This window comes from Aethalodelphis obliquidens, unplaced genomic scaffold (assembly GCF_003676395.1).
Source record: "Aethalodelphis obliquidens isolate GAN/ISIS:26980383/991018 unplaced genomic scaffold, ASM367639v1 scaffold65, whole genome shotgun sequence".
Taxonomy (NCBI): Eukaryota; Metazoa; Chordata; class Mammalia; order Artiodactyla; family Delphinidae; genus Aethalodelphis; species Aethalodelphis obliquidens.
Genome location: NW_020838009.1, coordinates 3,104,016 through 3,119,120, shown reverse-complemented (window position 1 = coordinate 3,119,120; position 15,105 = coordinate 3,104,016). Strand labels below are relative to the sequence as shown.

General features: G+C 43.1%; 2 protein-coding genes across 6 annotated transcripts in view; both read left to right on the top strand.

Moving 5' to 3' along the window:
- The window catches only part of TARS3 (threonyl-tRNA synthetase 3), a 33,443-nt gene extending 31,980 nt beyond the window's left edge, over positions 1–1,463 (top strand). For both annotated transcript variants that reach the window (XM_027089120.1, XM_027089121.1), the window contains one exon: positions 955–1,463. In XM_027089120.1, the coding sequence (XP_026944921.1) occupies positions 955–1,103 (149 nt within the window). In that variant the 3' untranslated portion in view covers positions 1,104–1,463. The remainder of the gene's footprint in view (positions 1–954) is intronic.
- Positions 1,464–3,309: 1,846 nt separating this feature from the next.
- Positions 3,310–14,680, top strand: TM2D3 (TM2 domain containing 3). Of its 4 annotated transcripts, none has more exons than XM_027089157.1 (6): positions 3,313–3,421; positions 3,815–3,907; positions 5,413–5,570; positions 10,739–10,913; positions 12,365–12,440; positions 14,347–14,680. In XM_027089157.1, exons 1-6 carry the CDS (start codon positions 3,331–3,333, stop codon positions 14,510–14,512), a joined length of 759 nt encoding a protein of 252 aa, XP_026944958.1. In that variant the 5' UTR covers positions 3,313–3,330; the 3' UTR covers positions 14,513–14,680. The 4 variants fall into 4 exon arrangements, with proteins under 4 accessions (XP_026944960.1, XP_026944959.1, XP_026944958.1 ...); XM_027089156.1 differs by lacking the exon at positions 14,347–14,680 and adding an exon at positions 13,941–14,184; XM_027089159.1 differs by lacking the exon at positions 3,815–3,907 and having other exon boundaries at positions 3,310–3,421.
- Positions 14,681–15,105: the final 425 nt, after the last annotated feature.

Genomic DNA, 15,105 nt, shown 5'->3' with positions numbered 1-15,105 from the left:
ATGACTAGGAGATGTTCCAAATTTAAGATGATCAAAAGAAAAGAATTAAGTGAAAAAATAAAACGTCCTTGAGGAACATGAGTAATTAGATGCAGAATCTAAAATTTTGACTGTAAAAATGATTCAAAATCAAGGGAAACTTATTTATATGCCTGCAGGCATGATATGGTTATGTCCTATAAGTTGAAAGTTTGTGTAGAAGGCAAAATAAATATGCACAGGGCTGTCCTATGAGCAATTTGTCATCAAAAGTGTTTGTAGTAGGTACTGTGATGCTTCAATCAGCCTTCTTGTGGTGACAGAAATTTCAAATTAGCTTAGACACGATGGAATGTATTGGAAGGGAGTTAGAGTATCTCGTGCCATGGAAGGTAGAATTAAGTAGCCAAATCATTAGAAAAGTAACTGGAAGGGGAACTCAACCCTTACCAGGACCATTTCTCCCCATTTCTGTTCCCTGTTTTGATCTGCTGCTTTATGCTTCTCTTGATCTACTTTATTCCCCTTACTTGCTGGCCAGTATCTTCGTTCCAGACAGCAAGAAACATGGCGGCAGAATTCTGCATCATCTCACAGTATGGGTCATTAGCGAGAACAAACCTTTTACATATATTCCAGAAAATTCTGTTGGCTGGTTGGGCACATGTCTGGTGCCCGCCTCTTGATTCATCAAGTGTGCCAGGTGGAGTCAGGGGGTCTTTAGGAACTCCCTCCTCCCACCTGTACCCCACGACCACCACAGGTGTTCTCAAAAATGGACAATAGAGAGATGGGATTAGAAGTCATTCCTTGTCTCAAGAAATTTACTCTTAAGAGGATGACCAAATGGACATTAGATTGATATTTGGTGATTAGTACTAAGAAGAAAACTTAATAAGACACATGCCATATGACTGCTGACTTAATATTTAGTAAATTGTTGATTGTAAATGTATTTCCCTTTGTTTTCTACAGTCGTTGGAGAAAAGGAAAAGACAAATAATGCCGTAAATGTTCGAACAAGAGACAACAAAATTCATGGAGAGATTTCAGTAACTTCTGCCATTGATAAATTGAAGAATCTCAAGAAATCACGTACTCTGAATGCTGAGGAAGAATTCTGAAGTCCTTTCCTTGTGCTCACATCTGTGTAACCTTGTTCTGAACCCTGAACATGCATTTTCCTTAATTACCATTCATACTTCTGAGAACTTAGGACCCACTATCTGGTCCACTGATGGGCACAGTGAGAAGTGAGATGGGGAATGAGTGGCTGATATGCACAAAATCTGATTCACTAATGTGTCTGCGGACAATGAGACGACAAGTGTGGGAAATTTTAAATTTCCCAAATATCTTGAGAGACTTCAATGGGAAAATGTCATTCATCAAAGAGGGAAATACTAGGAAATGAGCATTATGAGATGTTACTGTTAAGAATTCTGATTTTCAAAAGATAAGTTTCAAAAGTCTGCAAAGCTTTTTGAATATGGGGTGATATCTTATTTTCTAATAACATTATGCCTCAGGTATTTTTTAACTGAAGTTTTACTAAAGTTCGCACTGAAACTTTATTTTTCTTATTTTTGGCTACACCCCACAGCATGTGGAACTTCCCTTACCAGGGATCAAACCCATGCCCCCTGAAGTGGAAAAGTGGAGTCTTAACCTCTGGACCACTAGGGAGGTCCTGAAACTTTATTTTCAAAATCAGAATCAGTTTGTTTTAACCAACCAACAATCACAAAAGAAGAAGCTAGTACTAAATATTGGATTACTAACAAAGGATTCTGAACTCAAAGAAATTCAGTGTTGTGCAAATCTTCTGTAGTTTCCACTATAGGATAAGAGTTGCCATTTTAATACTTCTAAATGACAATTGAACCTTATTTATCTTTAGAAAAAATAAACTCTCAAATAAAATGTGTTATGTAGTGCTTCCAGGGTTTCACCTATAGGTTTATACCATAATAATTTGCTCCCCTAGAGTTAAATTACTCTTCTGATGGGATGACATTCCACTGATTTACAGACTCAAGTGGATTTCTGATTTTAACTGAGAAAAATACCTTACTGCTCAAAACAATTAAAATGGCTTTATGTCAGTAGTGAATTTAGCTACCAATCAAGCAGTATTTTTTGTGTTTATTTGGTTATGTGCTGTGGAATTCAAAATAAATTTAAGACCTGCTCTCTCTTCTGTACACGCTTATCATTTAGCTTCCTGAAGAGTTGGAAGACAAACCAGCAGGGCTGACCGTGAACAACAGGATTGAACTGCACGGGTCCACTTACTCGTGGGTTTTTTTCAATAGCAAATACTAGAGTATACACAGTCCTACCCGCAGTTGGTGGAATCTAAGGAGGTGGAGTCACCGATAGGGAAGAACCGAATGAGGAGGGCCTGCTCTAAGTTACACTGCGCCCCTCACCCCAAAGTTGTTCAAGGGTCAGGCCTGTGTGATGGAAGGTGCAGATTGTGTGATGTACCTGTTTAAGCTAACTTTAATTGAGGCCAAGCACTATTCGATACATTCCTTGAATTCACCAAACGTGCTAGTGAGGCAGGGGGCGTCAGAAGACTCCCCATCCCCACCCCAGACAACCTTGTGTTGGGTGGGCGGGGAGAGGGAAGCCCGTGCTCAGCCCAGCACGAATGTTGCTGCGGTGGGAACAGGTGCGGTGGGAACAGGTGCGGATCGCTGTGCCGGCCGCAGGGAGCCGCGGCCTGGGAGCAGCTCCCTCCCGGGGCGGGCCGCCTCCAGGGGTGTGGGGGCCTGACACCCGCGGCCGCACTTCAGTCCGGCTTCTCCCCGCCTTCGAGGAGCGTCTCTGAGGACTGGTTAGACATCTGAGCAGGGCGGGCCTGGAGAGATGCTCGCGGGACGCTGCCCGGGCCCTGGGGTCGCGGGGAGTGGGTCCTTGGGGGCCACCTGGCACACCTGGGGTCCTTACCGAGCAGTCTGGGCCAGTTTCCTCATCTGTAAACAAGAGGCTTTTTAGTCTGACAAAAACGTAACGTCGTCAAACCTCCGCACGGTACCAAGCGCACAGCAGCAGTTTTTGTCTCTAAACGTACAGATCCGGCCACAGGTATACAGCGGCCAACTTCCCACATTTCCCCCCCTCTGCTCTCGATCCCTCAGGTGTGACTTTCGGGGTCCAGGTGACCTTTCCGTGTCTCCATCCGCCGGGGGAGAGGTGAACGCCTTGTCACAGGCGCTGGCAGCCCTAGGAGGCGGGGCGCGGGGAACTTGGGAGGAGGGGCCGCGCCTGCGCCGTGAACCCCCTCCCCCCCCACTCCTCTCGGCCCGGCGTCCCCCGCGGCCCGGAAGTGTTTCCTCTGGCAAGATGGCGCGTGCAGGGGTCCTGCTGTGGGACCTACGCCGCCTGTGTCGAGTGCTGCTATTCCTTTCGCAGTTCTACATCCTCTCGGGCGGCGGTGAGTTGGGGGCAGGGGTCTGCGCCGGGCCGGGCTGAGGGGTGGGGAACCCAGGACCGCGAGGACCGTCGGCCTGGGCCCTTGGGCGGAGGCTGAGTGCGGGCGGAGGGCGCGGGTTGCTACAGCCGAGTCCGGCTCGTCCTGCCGCCGCGCCTCGGCTCAGGGAGCCGGAGCCGCGAGCCTCGAACTGTGGGCCTGGGGGCTCGGCCTGGGACGCGGAGCTGGGTCTCGGCACCGCGCGTCGTCTCCAGTTGCCCGCAGACCTAAATTGGTGTCGACCCCATTGGGTTTCATGTTCAGTTTCCCGGCGGTCAGGCCGAGATGTTTGCCCGAGCAGCTGTGGGCCTGGCGCGATACACACATAGCCTGAGGTCTTCGTTTCTCTAATCATAGGATCCTTCAGTGTAGAGCCTTCGCAGCCGCTGGCTCAGTCCGACAAGGATCCGGGCCCCACACGTACGTTCACAGTAGTGCCCAGGGCAGCAGGTACTAGACGTTTTCTCTTCTAGTAAACGTGTATATTTGTATCTAGTGGTCTCTTTCTTTTCTTTTTGGATAAAATTTCTTGTAGAATATGACATCATTTTCCATGTTTTGAACATTTTATTGATTGCATTTTAGATATGTGAACTAAAGGCAGATGCATACCTTTTCTGTAGACAGTCTTGGTATTTCAGTACCTTTTGACATTCCTGTCTCATCTTTTTCCAGTCCCAGGCTCCTCATTTCCATCTCTTTATTTCAAGTTTTTTCTTTTTTCCGCTTCATCCATCAAGATAACCTTCAACCAACGCTTCTTTCCCTTCAGAAAATTTCTTGTGCTTTTGGAACCCTGTTCCTGATGTTGGATATTATTAAAGGCTCCCCCAGGGCTGTGTGAAATGGAGGGATTGCAGAAGGACTGGTACAGACCTGGCATCTATCTCTGGTGGTGCTGCTGGGAGCTGGAGCAAAATATTCACCTTTTTGGGTTTCCGTTTTCTCATCTTTTTAAGGTCGTGGGGTTGTCCTGGCCCTGTAAATTCTTGGCTTTGTGATTCTAAGTGCCCATCCTCCAGCCACGGTAGTAATAGGAACAAAAGAAAAGAAAATTTTCTTTTCTTTTGTTCCTATTACAAAAGGGTATAATAGGAATTATACCCTTTTGTAAGTATACCCTTTTGTAGGCATTTTGTAGAATTGCCCACTTAATAGTGACTTTAGGACCAGATTTAAATGAGTATTAGTGTGTTTTGCTAAATGGAACTTTGGTCTCTGTAGTTTCATCCCTTTAGAGTTCCATGACTTCAGTAAATTGAAACTGGCAGACGTATTTTACTGAGTCTATAAAAGACTGCTGGAAGACAGCAGCATACTTGAGTTTAAAACATAGATTATTTTATAGAGAAAGCACAAGAATTTTTTACTCTCTTGGACGTTTTTGAAAGCTTCTCTTCCTGAGAATACTGGTTGCAATTTTGATCCTCTCTTAAGTGATAGTAATATATTATACTCCCAGCTAGGCTGGCTGGAGAAACTTACTGCAACCCACTGAATAAGTTACTAATATAAAGAACTATTTTGAACTTTGGTACTGTAAAATTGTAAATGTTACTTGCAGATGGTGGCTTGTTGAAGTACCAAAGTGGAATAATGACAGGACGTTTTTCTAGGGTTGGTGCGTTGTTGTACCGATTGATTCACTTAGAGGGTTAGGGGCTTCACTTACAAATTCGTGAATTCAAGTGAAAAGAACATTGGATTGGAAACTGAGAGGTTTGGGCTCTGGTTCCAGTTTTGCCCTCCCTCAGTGATCTTGAACGAACTTTATCATCTGTAAGCTTTCGTTTTTTTCATCTTGTAACATGATAGACTTTTTGAGGTCCTAATTTATTCCTAGCACTGTATATATGTTATGTTCATGATTGTGTTCCTTAAGCTTAGAAAATTGCTTTCCTCTGTTATTGTAATCAGTATTCCAAGAGAATAAGCTTCTCTCTCACCTCTCACAGAAAGCACCGATATCCCACCTTATATGATGAAGTGTCCGAGCAATGGTTTGTGTAGCAGACTTCCCGCAGACTGTATAGAGTGCAAGACCAATTTCTCCTGTGTCTATGGGCAGCCTGTCACTTTTGACTGCACAGTCAAACCTTCTGTTACCTGTGTTGTAAGTACTGCAGCTTACTTATTCTTAATAAACTGATCGTAAAGCTCGAGTTATAAGTAGAGTTTAGACTTGACTATGGAGGAAATTCAGAAAGTGCTCTGCATTTTAAAAGTAAGATTTGAGGAATAAAGTCAGCTTTATCAGAAGATGGAAACTTCCATCTCCAAGTAAGGTTTGGTTGCAAGGGTTCAGATAGCAATTTTTTGACATGAGGATAAATTGAAGCAATTGTCAGACTTCTTACAAAAAGTAGGAAGTAAAAGCTCAAACGCACCAACTGTTGCCCATTAGAAATGACCCTGTTACAGTGGTCACTCCTGCAGCCCATCTCTGATATGTTGACAGCCAGGAAGGAGCCTACAAAGGCTTCCACAGTCGGTGTTCCTTAACATGCTCTCGGGATACCTGCTTCAGAGCCACAGACTCCTGGCGGCAGCCCCACACCTGTTGAATGTGACAAGGGCAGGGAGACTCGTGTATCTGCATTTTTGAACCGTTGGACCAGGGAAATTACTGCAAACTTCATTGTAGTCCCAGCATGTGGGTGAGATAGAGAGTAGAAATGAATAATGAGGCAGTGTTTTACTCTTGGACCTGCCATGACTAGCTCTGTGATTTAGTCATCTGTCTCTTGTTAAATCAGGAGATGGGCCCAGAACAGCTTTCCTGAAGTGTTTCCATGGTGCCCTCTTTCTGGGAGATGGTTGAGGAGGAAAACACAGATTCCATACCATATTCTCTATCTCTGTCTTTTTTCTTTTTTTTTAAGGGAAGCAGTAGGAAGTAAGATTTTTCTTTTAATTAATTTATTTATCTTTGGCTGCGTTGGGTCTTCATTGCTGCGCACAGACTTTCTCTAGTTGTGATCGGAGGCTACTCTTCGTTGCGGTGTGCAGGCTTCTCCTTGCGGTGGCTTCTCTTGTTGCGGAGCACGGGCTCTAGGTGCTCAGGCTTTGGTAGTTGTGGTACATGGGCTTCAGTAGTTGTGGCTCGTGGGCTCTAGAGTGCAGGCTCAGTAGTTGTGTCGCACGGGCTCCACGGCATGTGGGATCTTCCCGTACCAGGGCTTGAACCCCTGTCCCCTGCATTGGCAGGCGGATTCTTAACCACTGCGCCACCAAGGGAAGCCCACCATATTCTCTTTTGCAGATTCCCTTTGACCCAGTGATTCTAACTTACTTGAACAAGATACCTTTCCCTGTCGGTTCTTTGGAACTTGGTCTGCAGAGGGCTAGGTTAGAAAGTTCCTTCCACCCCCAGGCTCTTTCTCTATTTCTCCTGAGGTCTAGTATCAGGTGAGGGCATGAGGGAGGCTTCACTCCAAAGGGGAAATGAGATTTTATGTGTTCTCAGTGTCTGGACATAGTGTTTGTAACTGTCAGTATTTGTCATTTTCTTATATCAGAGTTACCTTTAAAGTGTGCTGGAAAATTGAACTAGTTGCTGGGTAATCTTCATGACTGCCCTTGGATTATCAGTTAGTCTCTGTTGCTGTATCTTACATAGAATTTTCTCCCTACTTACCTAATGGCGAAACCTGTTTGAAGGCTTTTGAAATTGCGTACTTCATTGGTCTGGCAGATAGTAGGTACCTTGTGAAAAATGAGAAAACTGATGGCTGAGGAGAGCTTTTCCAGAATTAGCCTCCTTTGTTTGCCTCAGTGTCTTTGACGTTCATCTCTCACAGCTGGTTCCTGAATGAAACATAGTTCTCAATTTCTTCCTTCTTTAGGTGTTCCAAAAACAAGTAGTTTCATTTAGCGGAAAATAGCAGAGAATAGGAGAAATTACAAAGCTTAGGTAAGTTTCTGAAGTCCTGGGTGCTGGTCCCTGGTGCATCCTCACCCCTTGGCTGAGATGTGCCCTGGATGGGTTCCTTCCCTTCTCCCGAGGTGCTTTCACCTCACCTGCTTCCTGACTAGCCAGTCATCGCGAATCCTGTAAAGTAGCAGATGCTCAGCCCGCAAGTGTGGCATTTGAAGGCAGCCCCAGGAGCGTCTGGTGGTCTGTTTCTTCTTAAAAATGAAGAGCAGTCGAATAATTGGCTGTCAGGAGCCACGGGCCTCAGGACTGCTGCGGCCAGGTGATCTGGGGCAGGCCGTGCATTCTTCCCTTGTTTGTTTAATGACCACCTGTAGGATCCTGTCTCGCTAAATAAGTTAGCATTTCAGGAAGAAATAAGCTGTGACCATCTGCATACGCAGGTGCACGTGCAAATGCTCATCCTTTCGCTGTGCTGCACTCAGCTCTCTCCCTCCCTCCTGCACCTTATTTTGAACTTCATATTAATGGAAAGAAAGAAACTCTTCTTGTCCTTCTAATGCATACTGCATAGGGACTCAGAGCAAGGGAACCTTACCTGGATTACACTAGTCAAAGAAATTGTTTTATAATGGCCCTGTTAAGTATATAAATAGAAATTAATGCAAAAATCCTGCAACCCCTTTCATATCAGCTAACTCCTGCTCCAGCTATGATGGGAACTATCAAGCCAGTTACCTCAGCTGGAAATGTGCTTGATAGAAACGCTGCTTTCTGTTCCTTGGAGAAGAGCTCAGTCTGCTAGTGTATTTGAAGCAAGTTTAATTCCTTCAGATAGGTTCTGTATCCTTACTAATGACAGCTGTTTCACAAAGGGAAAGGTAACAAATCTTTTTACTACAGATGAGCTTTTTTGGGGATCTATACTTTTTTGTGGTGTGAAAATGGATTCAGTAAATGCTGGGGTGCCTGTGTAGCTATATGGAAAAAAGTGGAATCCTGTTTTATCCAAAGTAAATTCCAGATCAAAGATTTAATGTGAAAAAGTGAAACCACAAAGTACCAGAGAAAGCATGAGATAGTTTTGTTATAATCTCAAAGTAGGGAATATTTTTCTAAGTATGAAATAAAATTTAGAAGCCATAAAAGAAGGAATTGATAGATTTGACTACTAAAAATTAGAGATTTCTGCATGACCTAAAAAAAAGCATAAAGGCCAACGATAAATGACAAACTAGGAAAAAGTATTTCTAATACACGTGACAAATAATGCAATAATATCCATAATATATAAAGACTTCCAAAAAGCCAATAAGAAAAAGATGACAGTCCTGTAGAGAAATGGTATTAGGACATGAACAGAGGGTTCATAGGAAAGGAAATACAATTGGACTTTCAATGCATGAAAAAAAGTTTAATTTTTCTCATGATTAAGTACAAATCAATGCGTTTTGTTTTGTTTTGTTTTGTTTGCGGTACGCGGGCCTCTCACCGCTGGTGCCTCCCCCGCTGCGGAGGACAGGCTCCGGACGCGCAGGCCCAGCGGCCATGGCCCATGGGCCCAGCCGCTCCGCGGCATGTAGGATCCTCCTGGACCGGGGCACGAACCCGCGTCCCCTGCATCAGCAGGCGGACCCCCAACCACTGCGCCACCAGGGAAGCCCAATGCATTTTTTAAACTATCAGATTGGCAAAACAATCAAAAAGTTTAACACTCTGAGTTCTTAAGGGTATAAGGGACAAACACTCCTGTATCTTGTTAGCAGGCGGGTAGGTTAGTCAGCCTCTTGTGAGCACTTTGTCTTATCTCTGAAACTTATAGATGCACATAAGCTTTGACCCAGCAATTTCATATTTAGGAATTTATCTTACAGATATTACATATTGCACGTGTATGCAAATAAATATGCCTAAGGATATTCTTAGCTGCTTTGTTCACACAGGCAAGATTGGAAACAAGCCGAATGTACAAAAGAGAACAGTTTAATTTATGGTCCACTGTGTAGTGAAATAAATACATTGCAGCCATTGAGAAGAACTAGGCAGCTCTAGGGATATTTATCGATATCTATACAATTAAGTGAAAAGTAAATATCAGTGGGAACATTAAATTAAAAAAAAAAAAGAAACGTATCTGATGTAAACGTGCCCATGCATAGAACAGACTCCCTGGAAGGCCAGAGTGGGTGAGCGGTGCTTGGTGCTGGGGAGGGCAGTGCTGCTGAGGGCTGGGCTGCACCAGCCTTCTCCCCACTCTCCTGTTGTCTCCGGGAGTTTGTACCACGTAAACTTATTACCTAGTTTTAAAAAACAATTGGTAAGAAACGTGTTATGGATGCATCACTAGAAGTATGCAGACATTTAAAACAATATTGCTGAAATCATGCAGTGCCTTACTCAGTTTCAAATACTGCCCATAATAGGAGTTTTGCATTAATCAAAAAAGTTAGTAAATATAATACTTCCAGAGGTGATTGTGTTACCATTTAAATATGATTTTGAAAAATATTTATTACAATATAATGTCAAGTGGATACAAAATGTTTTCAGTGTAATTCCACGTATGTAAATCTGTACTATAGGAAGGAAAAATGAAAGAAGGTTAAAAGTGCTTGTCTCTGGAGAGGTTACAGGTTTTTTCTGTAATTTCCAAATGTGCAACATAAAAGAACATGGACTGCTCTTATAGGCAGAAAACAAAATAAGGACATTTAAAATTGAAATGAAAAATATCTCTGGTCTCAAAGTTCAGGGCCCACAGTGAACACTTGCTCATCAGCCTCTCCATGCAGTTCTTTCTAAGTTGGGAGTGGTTTTCTGGGGCTGCCTATGGGTCGGTCCTGCTGGGTGCTCGTGGGTGTGTCACAGCAGTGACAGCCCTGGGGCTCTGGGCCACTCGCAGGACGGCTCCTAGGGAAGAGTTGAGACCCGGTGGCCAGGCTGTTCCTCCAGGAACAGGGCTTCTGCGTTCTGCACGGGCTTGCAGCTCCGTGACCTTGAGCAGAGGGACTCATCTGCCCTTTGAACTCTCTGTGACTCCGAGGCTTTATAAAGTACATTTTCCTTTTTTCTGTGTTATAAAAGTACACATGTGCATTATTAAAAATTTAGCCAAAGTAACAGTGATGAAATAATCTTATCATTCTGAAATAACCTTTGTTACTTTGATGTGCATTTGTCTAGATATTTTTTGTTAGGTATATATTTTTGGTTGTATATTTATGATCATAGGATCATAGCATACACATTTGTATTGTGTACATATTGGTTTGATACCTGTTTTTCTGCCACTTCCTCCTAGGTCATAAAGTATTTTAGACACTTGGTGCCATATGACTGTAGTTTTATTGACCTATTAACAAACTACTGTATTATGATTGAATAGTTCTGTGTCCTTTGGTACGTAGGATCAAGACTTCAAATCCCGAAAGAGCTTTGTCCTCAACATGACTTGCAGGTTCTGCTGGCAGCTTCCGGAAACCGACTACGAGTGCTCCAGCTCCACCAGCTGCATGGCGGTGTCCTGCCCGCGGCAGCGCTACACGGCCAACTGCACCGTGCGGGACCACATCCACTGCCTGGGTAGGTCAGCGTTAAGGAAATCTGTGAGCAAGATATTTTTTCTATGCTTATTTATGGAACTGTAACCAGAAACTTAAGAATTAAATTTTAATTGTTTCGTCAGCAATATTTATTAGCACTATTTTTAGTTATGCCAGTTCTATTTTAAAATGTAATATTTGATAAAACAAAAAATGTGTAAGGTATAAAGCATAGTGTATAATTGAGTTTCCCCCAAATTAACAACTAAAGCAGCGTGATGCCATTGAAACTACCAGAGTGTGTTTCCTGCACGCAGTTACCCTGCCTCTTCTTCAGAGGTAACCACCCTTTTGGATTTTCTTATCATCTCACTTCCTTTTCTTTAAATTTTTTGTAGTTCTATCACATGAATGTACTAGAATATAGTGTGGTAAATTATTCAGTAGTGCATGTTTTAGAATTGTATAATATAGACTGTTTATGGTCTTCTGAGACCATCTTTCAACATCATGGCTCTAAGATTCTTCCATTTGTCTTCTCTTATTACAATTTTTTTTTACTTCTATATAATAACTTGTAAGATTGTGTCATAGTTTATCCTTTCTCCACTGCGTTTGGATTATTTACAGTTTTTTTCCTTACAAATTGCGCTGCTGTTAAAGCTTTTGTCCATGTCTCCTGGTTGCACATGTTTGTCTGGCATACACTCTCTTGCGTGTGTTATTTTCCAGGACGGTTGTATCCGTTTACATTCCCACCAGTGGTTACACATCTGTTCGTGATGATCCACATCCTCTCCAATACTTGTTATCCCTACGTTTTGTTTTTTTTTCTTACAGACTTCTAGGAATTCTTTTATATTTTGGGTAGTAATTTTTTGGTGTCCCTAACATCCTCTCCCAGATTTTAACTCCCCCCACAACCCCTTTCTTTTGGTATCTTTTGAACAGAACTTTAAATTTTTAGTTAGTTGAAGTTTTTAGTCTTTCAGAGTTAGCCCTTTTTTGTTGTAAGAAATCTTTCCCTACTCCAGATTCATAATTTCCTGTATGTTCTTTTAAAAGTGGTAAATGTGGCCTTTCACGTTTAGGTCTCTAGTCCTCTGGGGTTGGTTTGGTATATGGTGTAAGGTGGATTCAGTCTCACTTTTTCTGGCTGGGACAGCCCAGTGTCCCAGGACTCCGGGCGGTCTGTGGGCCCGCTCCCTTCCCGGTGCCTGGTTTGTCTGTCTCAGCCCCACGTTTTCACAGCAGGTGGGGTGTTTTACCTTCTTCAAGCTGTGATCCTCACAAAACTGATTTAAATGTCAAGTCTGTGCTCATAGACAGTGAGGGCTTTCTTTTTACCATTCATTGTAGTGAACATTTACTTTTGTAAAGAAAGTTGGCTTTTTACATTGTAAATCACAAGGCCCCTAGTTATAATTTAGTCTCTGTGTGAGAGTATTTTTATACGCGTGTTTTTATGTGGAGTGTTTTCCCTTTTTTAAGGTAACCGTACTTTTCCGAAAATGCTGTACTGCAACTGGACTGGCGGTTATAAGTGGTCTACTGCTCTGGCTCTGAGGTAAGCTCCGTTTCTAGTAAATCGGTTGCCATTTGGATTTCGTTGGGGTTGGTGGGCTCTTCCAAGCTCCTCCTCCATCCACTCAGATCCCGCCGTGTGTTAGGTAGACCATAGGGACAGCACTGTGGGAGGTTATTTAGGTGGTCAGACCAGTACCCTCGTGGAATTTAATGGCCCGTTGCTGATTTTCCTCCCTAGATGACCTGCACATTCTAGAGATGACTGTAGTCATTACTAGAGATCATTAGAGCCAGTCAGTGCTTCCCATCCTGAGTGTACCCTGAATTAGTAAAATGCCATATACTAATTAAAGTCGGTAAGTTTATGATGTATATCTTTAATTTTCAGTAATTTTCTTCTTTATTACAAAAAATAATACATGCTCAGTACTGAAAACTGGAAAAAAATGAAAATGACAAAGAGAAACGTTGAAAATCACTTATAATTCCACCATTCAAACATACTTATAGACTTACAATTTTTACATAAAAATTTGCTTGTATTAGTTAAACTTTTCAACAGTTTGAAAAGAAAATTGTACCAGTTCTTCCCACCAGAGGGAAGGGCAGGTGGGGTGCTGGTTAAATGATTCTCTGATTAGGAAGGTAGGCATCTGCTGTTGGAGGTTTAGGTTAAGAGTCTGAGGTGGCCTGTGGCCTGTGGTGAGACGCGGGCAGGGCTTCTCAGCCTTGTCATTGTTGACATTTGGGCCAAGAATTCTCTGCTGTGGGGCGTCCTCTGCAGAGCAGGATGTTCAGCAGCATCTCTGGACTCCATTTACTGCGTGTTAGCAGTCTCCCCAACCCCCACTGAAGCTGTGAGAATCAAAAATGCCTCCAGGGGTGGCCAGGTGGCCCCTTGTCAGGAACCACTGCGTCAGGGTTTGGGCTGGGGAAGAGGAGGATCCTGCTGGCAGGAAAGCACAGCTGGAAAGTGAAAGACGGGTCCACGATAGAAAATTAGATGCAACGACAGATTTGGTGACACCCAGCGTCTTTGTCAGCAGTGGTTCACATTCAAACTAACAGCTGACTTTCTGCTTTTCAATAAACTTTTTATTTTGGAATAATTTTAGATTTAAAAAAAAGTTGCAAAGCTAGAGACTTCCTGTACACCCTTCACCCAGCTTCCCCCACATTGTTGACATCTTAAATTACCATGGCACATTTAATAGCTGATTTTTTAAAAATAAGAATAATTTCCTTCTCTGGGCTCAGCATGGTTTCTTTGAGAATATTCACGGTGAATGTGATAATGCCTGGTGTTTGCTTCTTGGTACTCAGGGTGGGGGATTGGAAGGGTGTAGATGAACCAGGGATGGACACATGTTGATAACTATTGGAGCTGGGTCATGGGTGCTGTTCTCTTCTTTTTACTTTTATATGTTTGGAATTTTTCATAATAAAAGCTTTAAAAGAAATACAATGAGAAGTTGTCCGAATATTGTTAGATCTTAGAATTTGAAGGAACCTTAAAAGTCATTTATTCTGAACATGAAAGATGGGTGACTGACAACGTTCACGACTTGATCTGGGCGGCCATGTGGTGTTGGCTGCCTGGCGATGCCACCTTCGACCACCATGTTCCTGCACTGTCTGTAGGACTAGCCCCACTTTGCTCTCCTGGATGTGCCATTTCAAGGTTAAAAAAGCAACAAGCTCGATTTTTTTGAAAAGAACCATTAGATTTTATTACAGCTAAAAAGTGTTTACTTTTGACAATTAAACGGTCTTGTTGCCCATGATTGTTTAGTGTTGTACATTTGTGAGATAGTCACTGTGTCCTGATTAAGGGATCTGGTGATTTGAGGCCCTTTCCCACATGTGAGTTAGCGGTTACTGAGGCGCAGTAATGCAGGCGCAGTCGGGGGGCCGTTGATGGACTCCAGGCCTGTTTGCTGTTGCAGCATCACCCTTGGTGGGTTTGGAGCGGACCGCTTCTACCTGGGCCAGTGGCGAGAAGGCCTCGGCAAGCTCTTCAGCTTTGGGGGCCTGGGAATATGGACGCTGCTCGACGTCCTGCTCATTGGAGTCGGCTACGTGGGACCAGCAGATGGCTCATTGTACATTTAGCTGCAGTTGCGCGCTTCAGAGGGGAGCAGTGCTTAGAAAACGGCCTCCTCCCTGTAGGAGTCCATGTGCTGTGAATGGTGTATGTGTATGTTTTTAATGTACAGCATCTGTACTTTGCCTGCCTTGATGAAGGTAAAATAAAAAACACTGAACTGTGTTTATCTGGAATTTGTTTTTATTTGCCTGAAGTCTATTTTTTTTTCCATGAAAATATTTAAACTTACTTAAACTAGAAGAACAACCTGTGCAGCGACTGAAAATCTGTTCAATTCGTAGACTTGAGTTTTATATTGCTTACCTCAAACTGTGCCACATGTATCTCCAGCCTGAGTGTCATCTGCCGTAAAGAGCTTTTCAACTATAATTGCAGAAAGTGGGAAATGTTTTTATTCTTTAGCTAAATAAGATTATCTACCTAAATTTTCAGTCATCTCTGAGCTTTGCAGTGTAATGTCTATGGAGTCTGGTCTTACATATATGACTGTTTGAAGTAAACTGCCGAAATTTTGTGTCTGGTTCCTGTGATTGGAATTTTGTTAGTAATATAAAATGTTGCAAGAGTACTGGAGAATTAATAAAACTACAAGTTACTT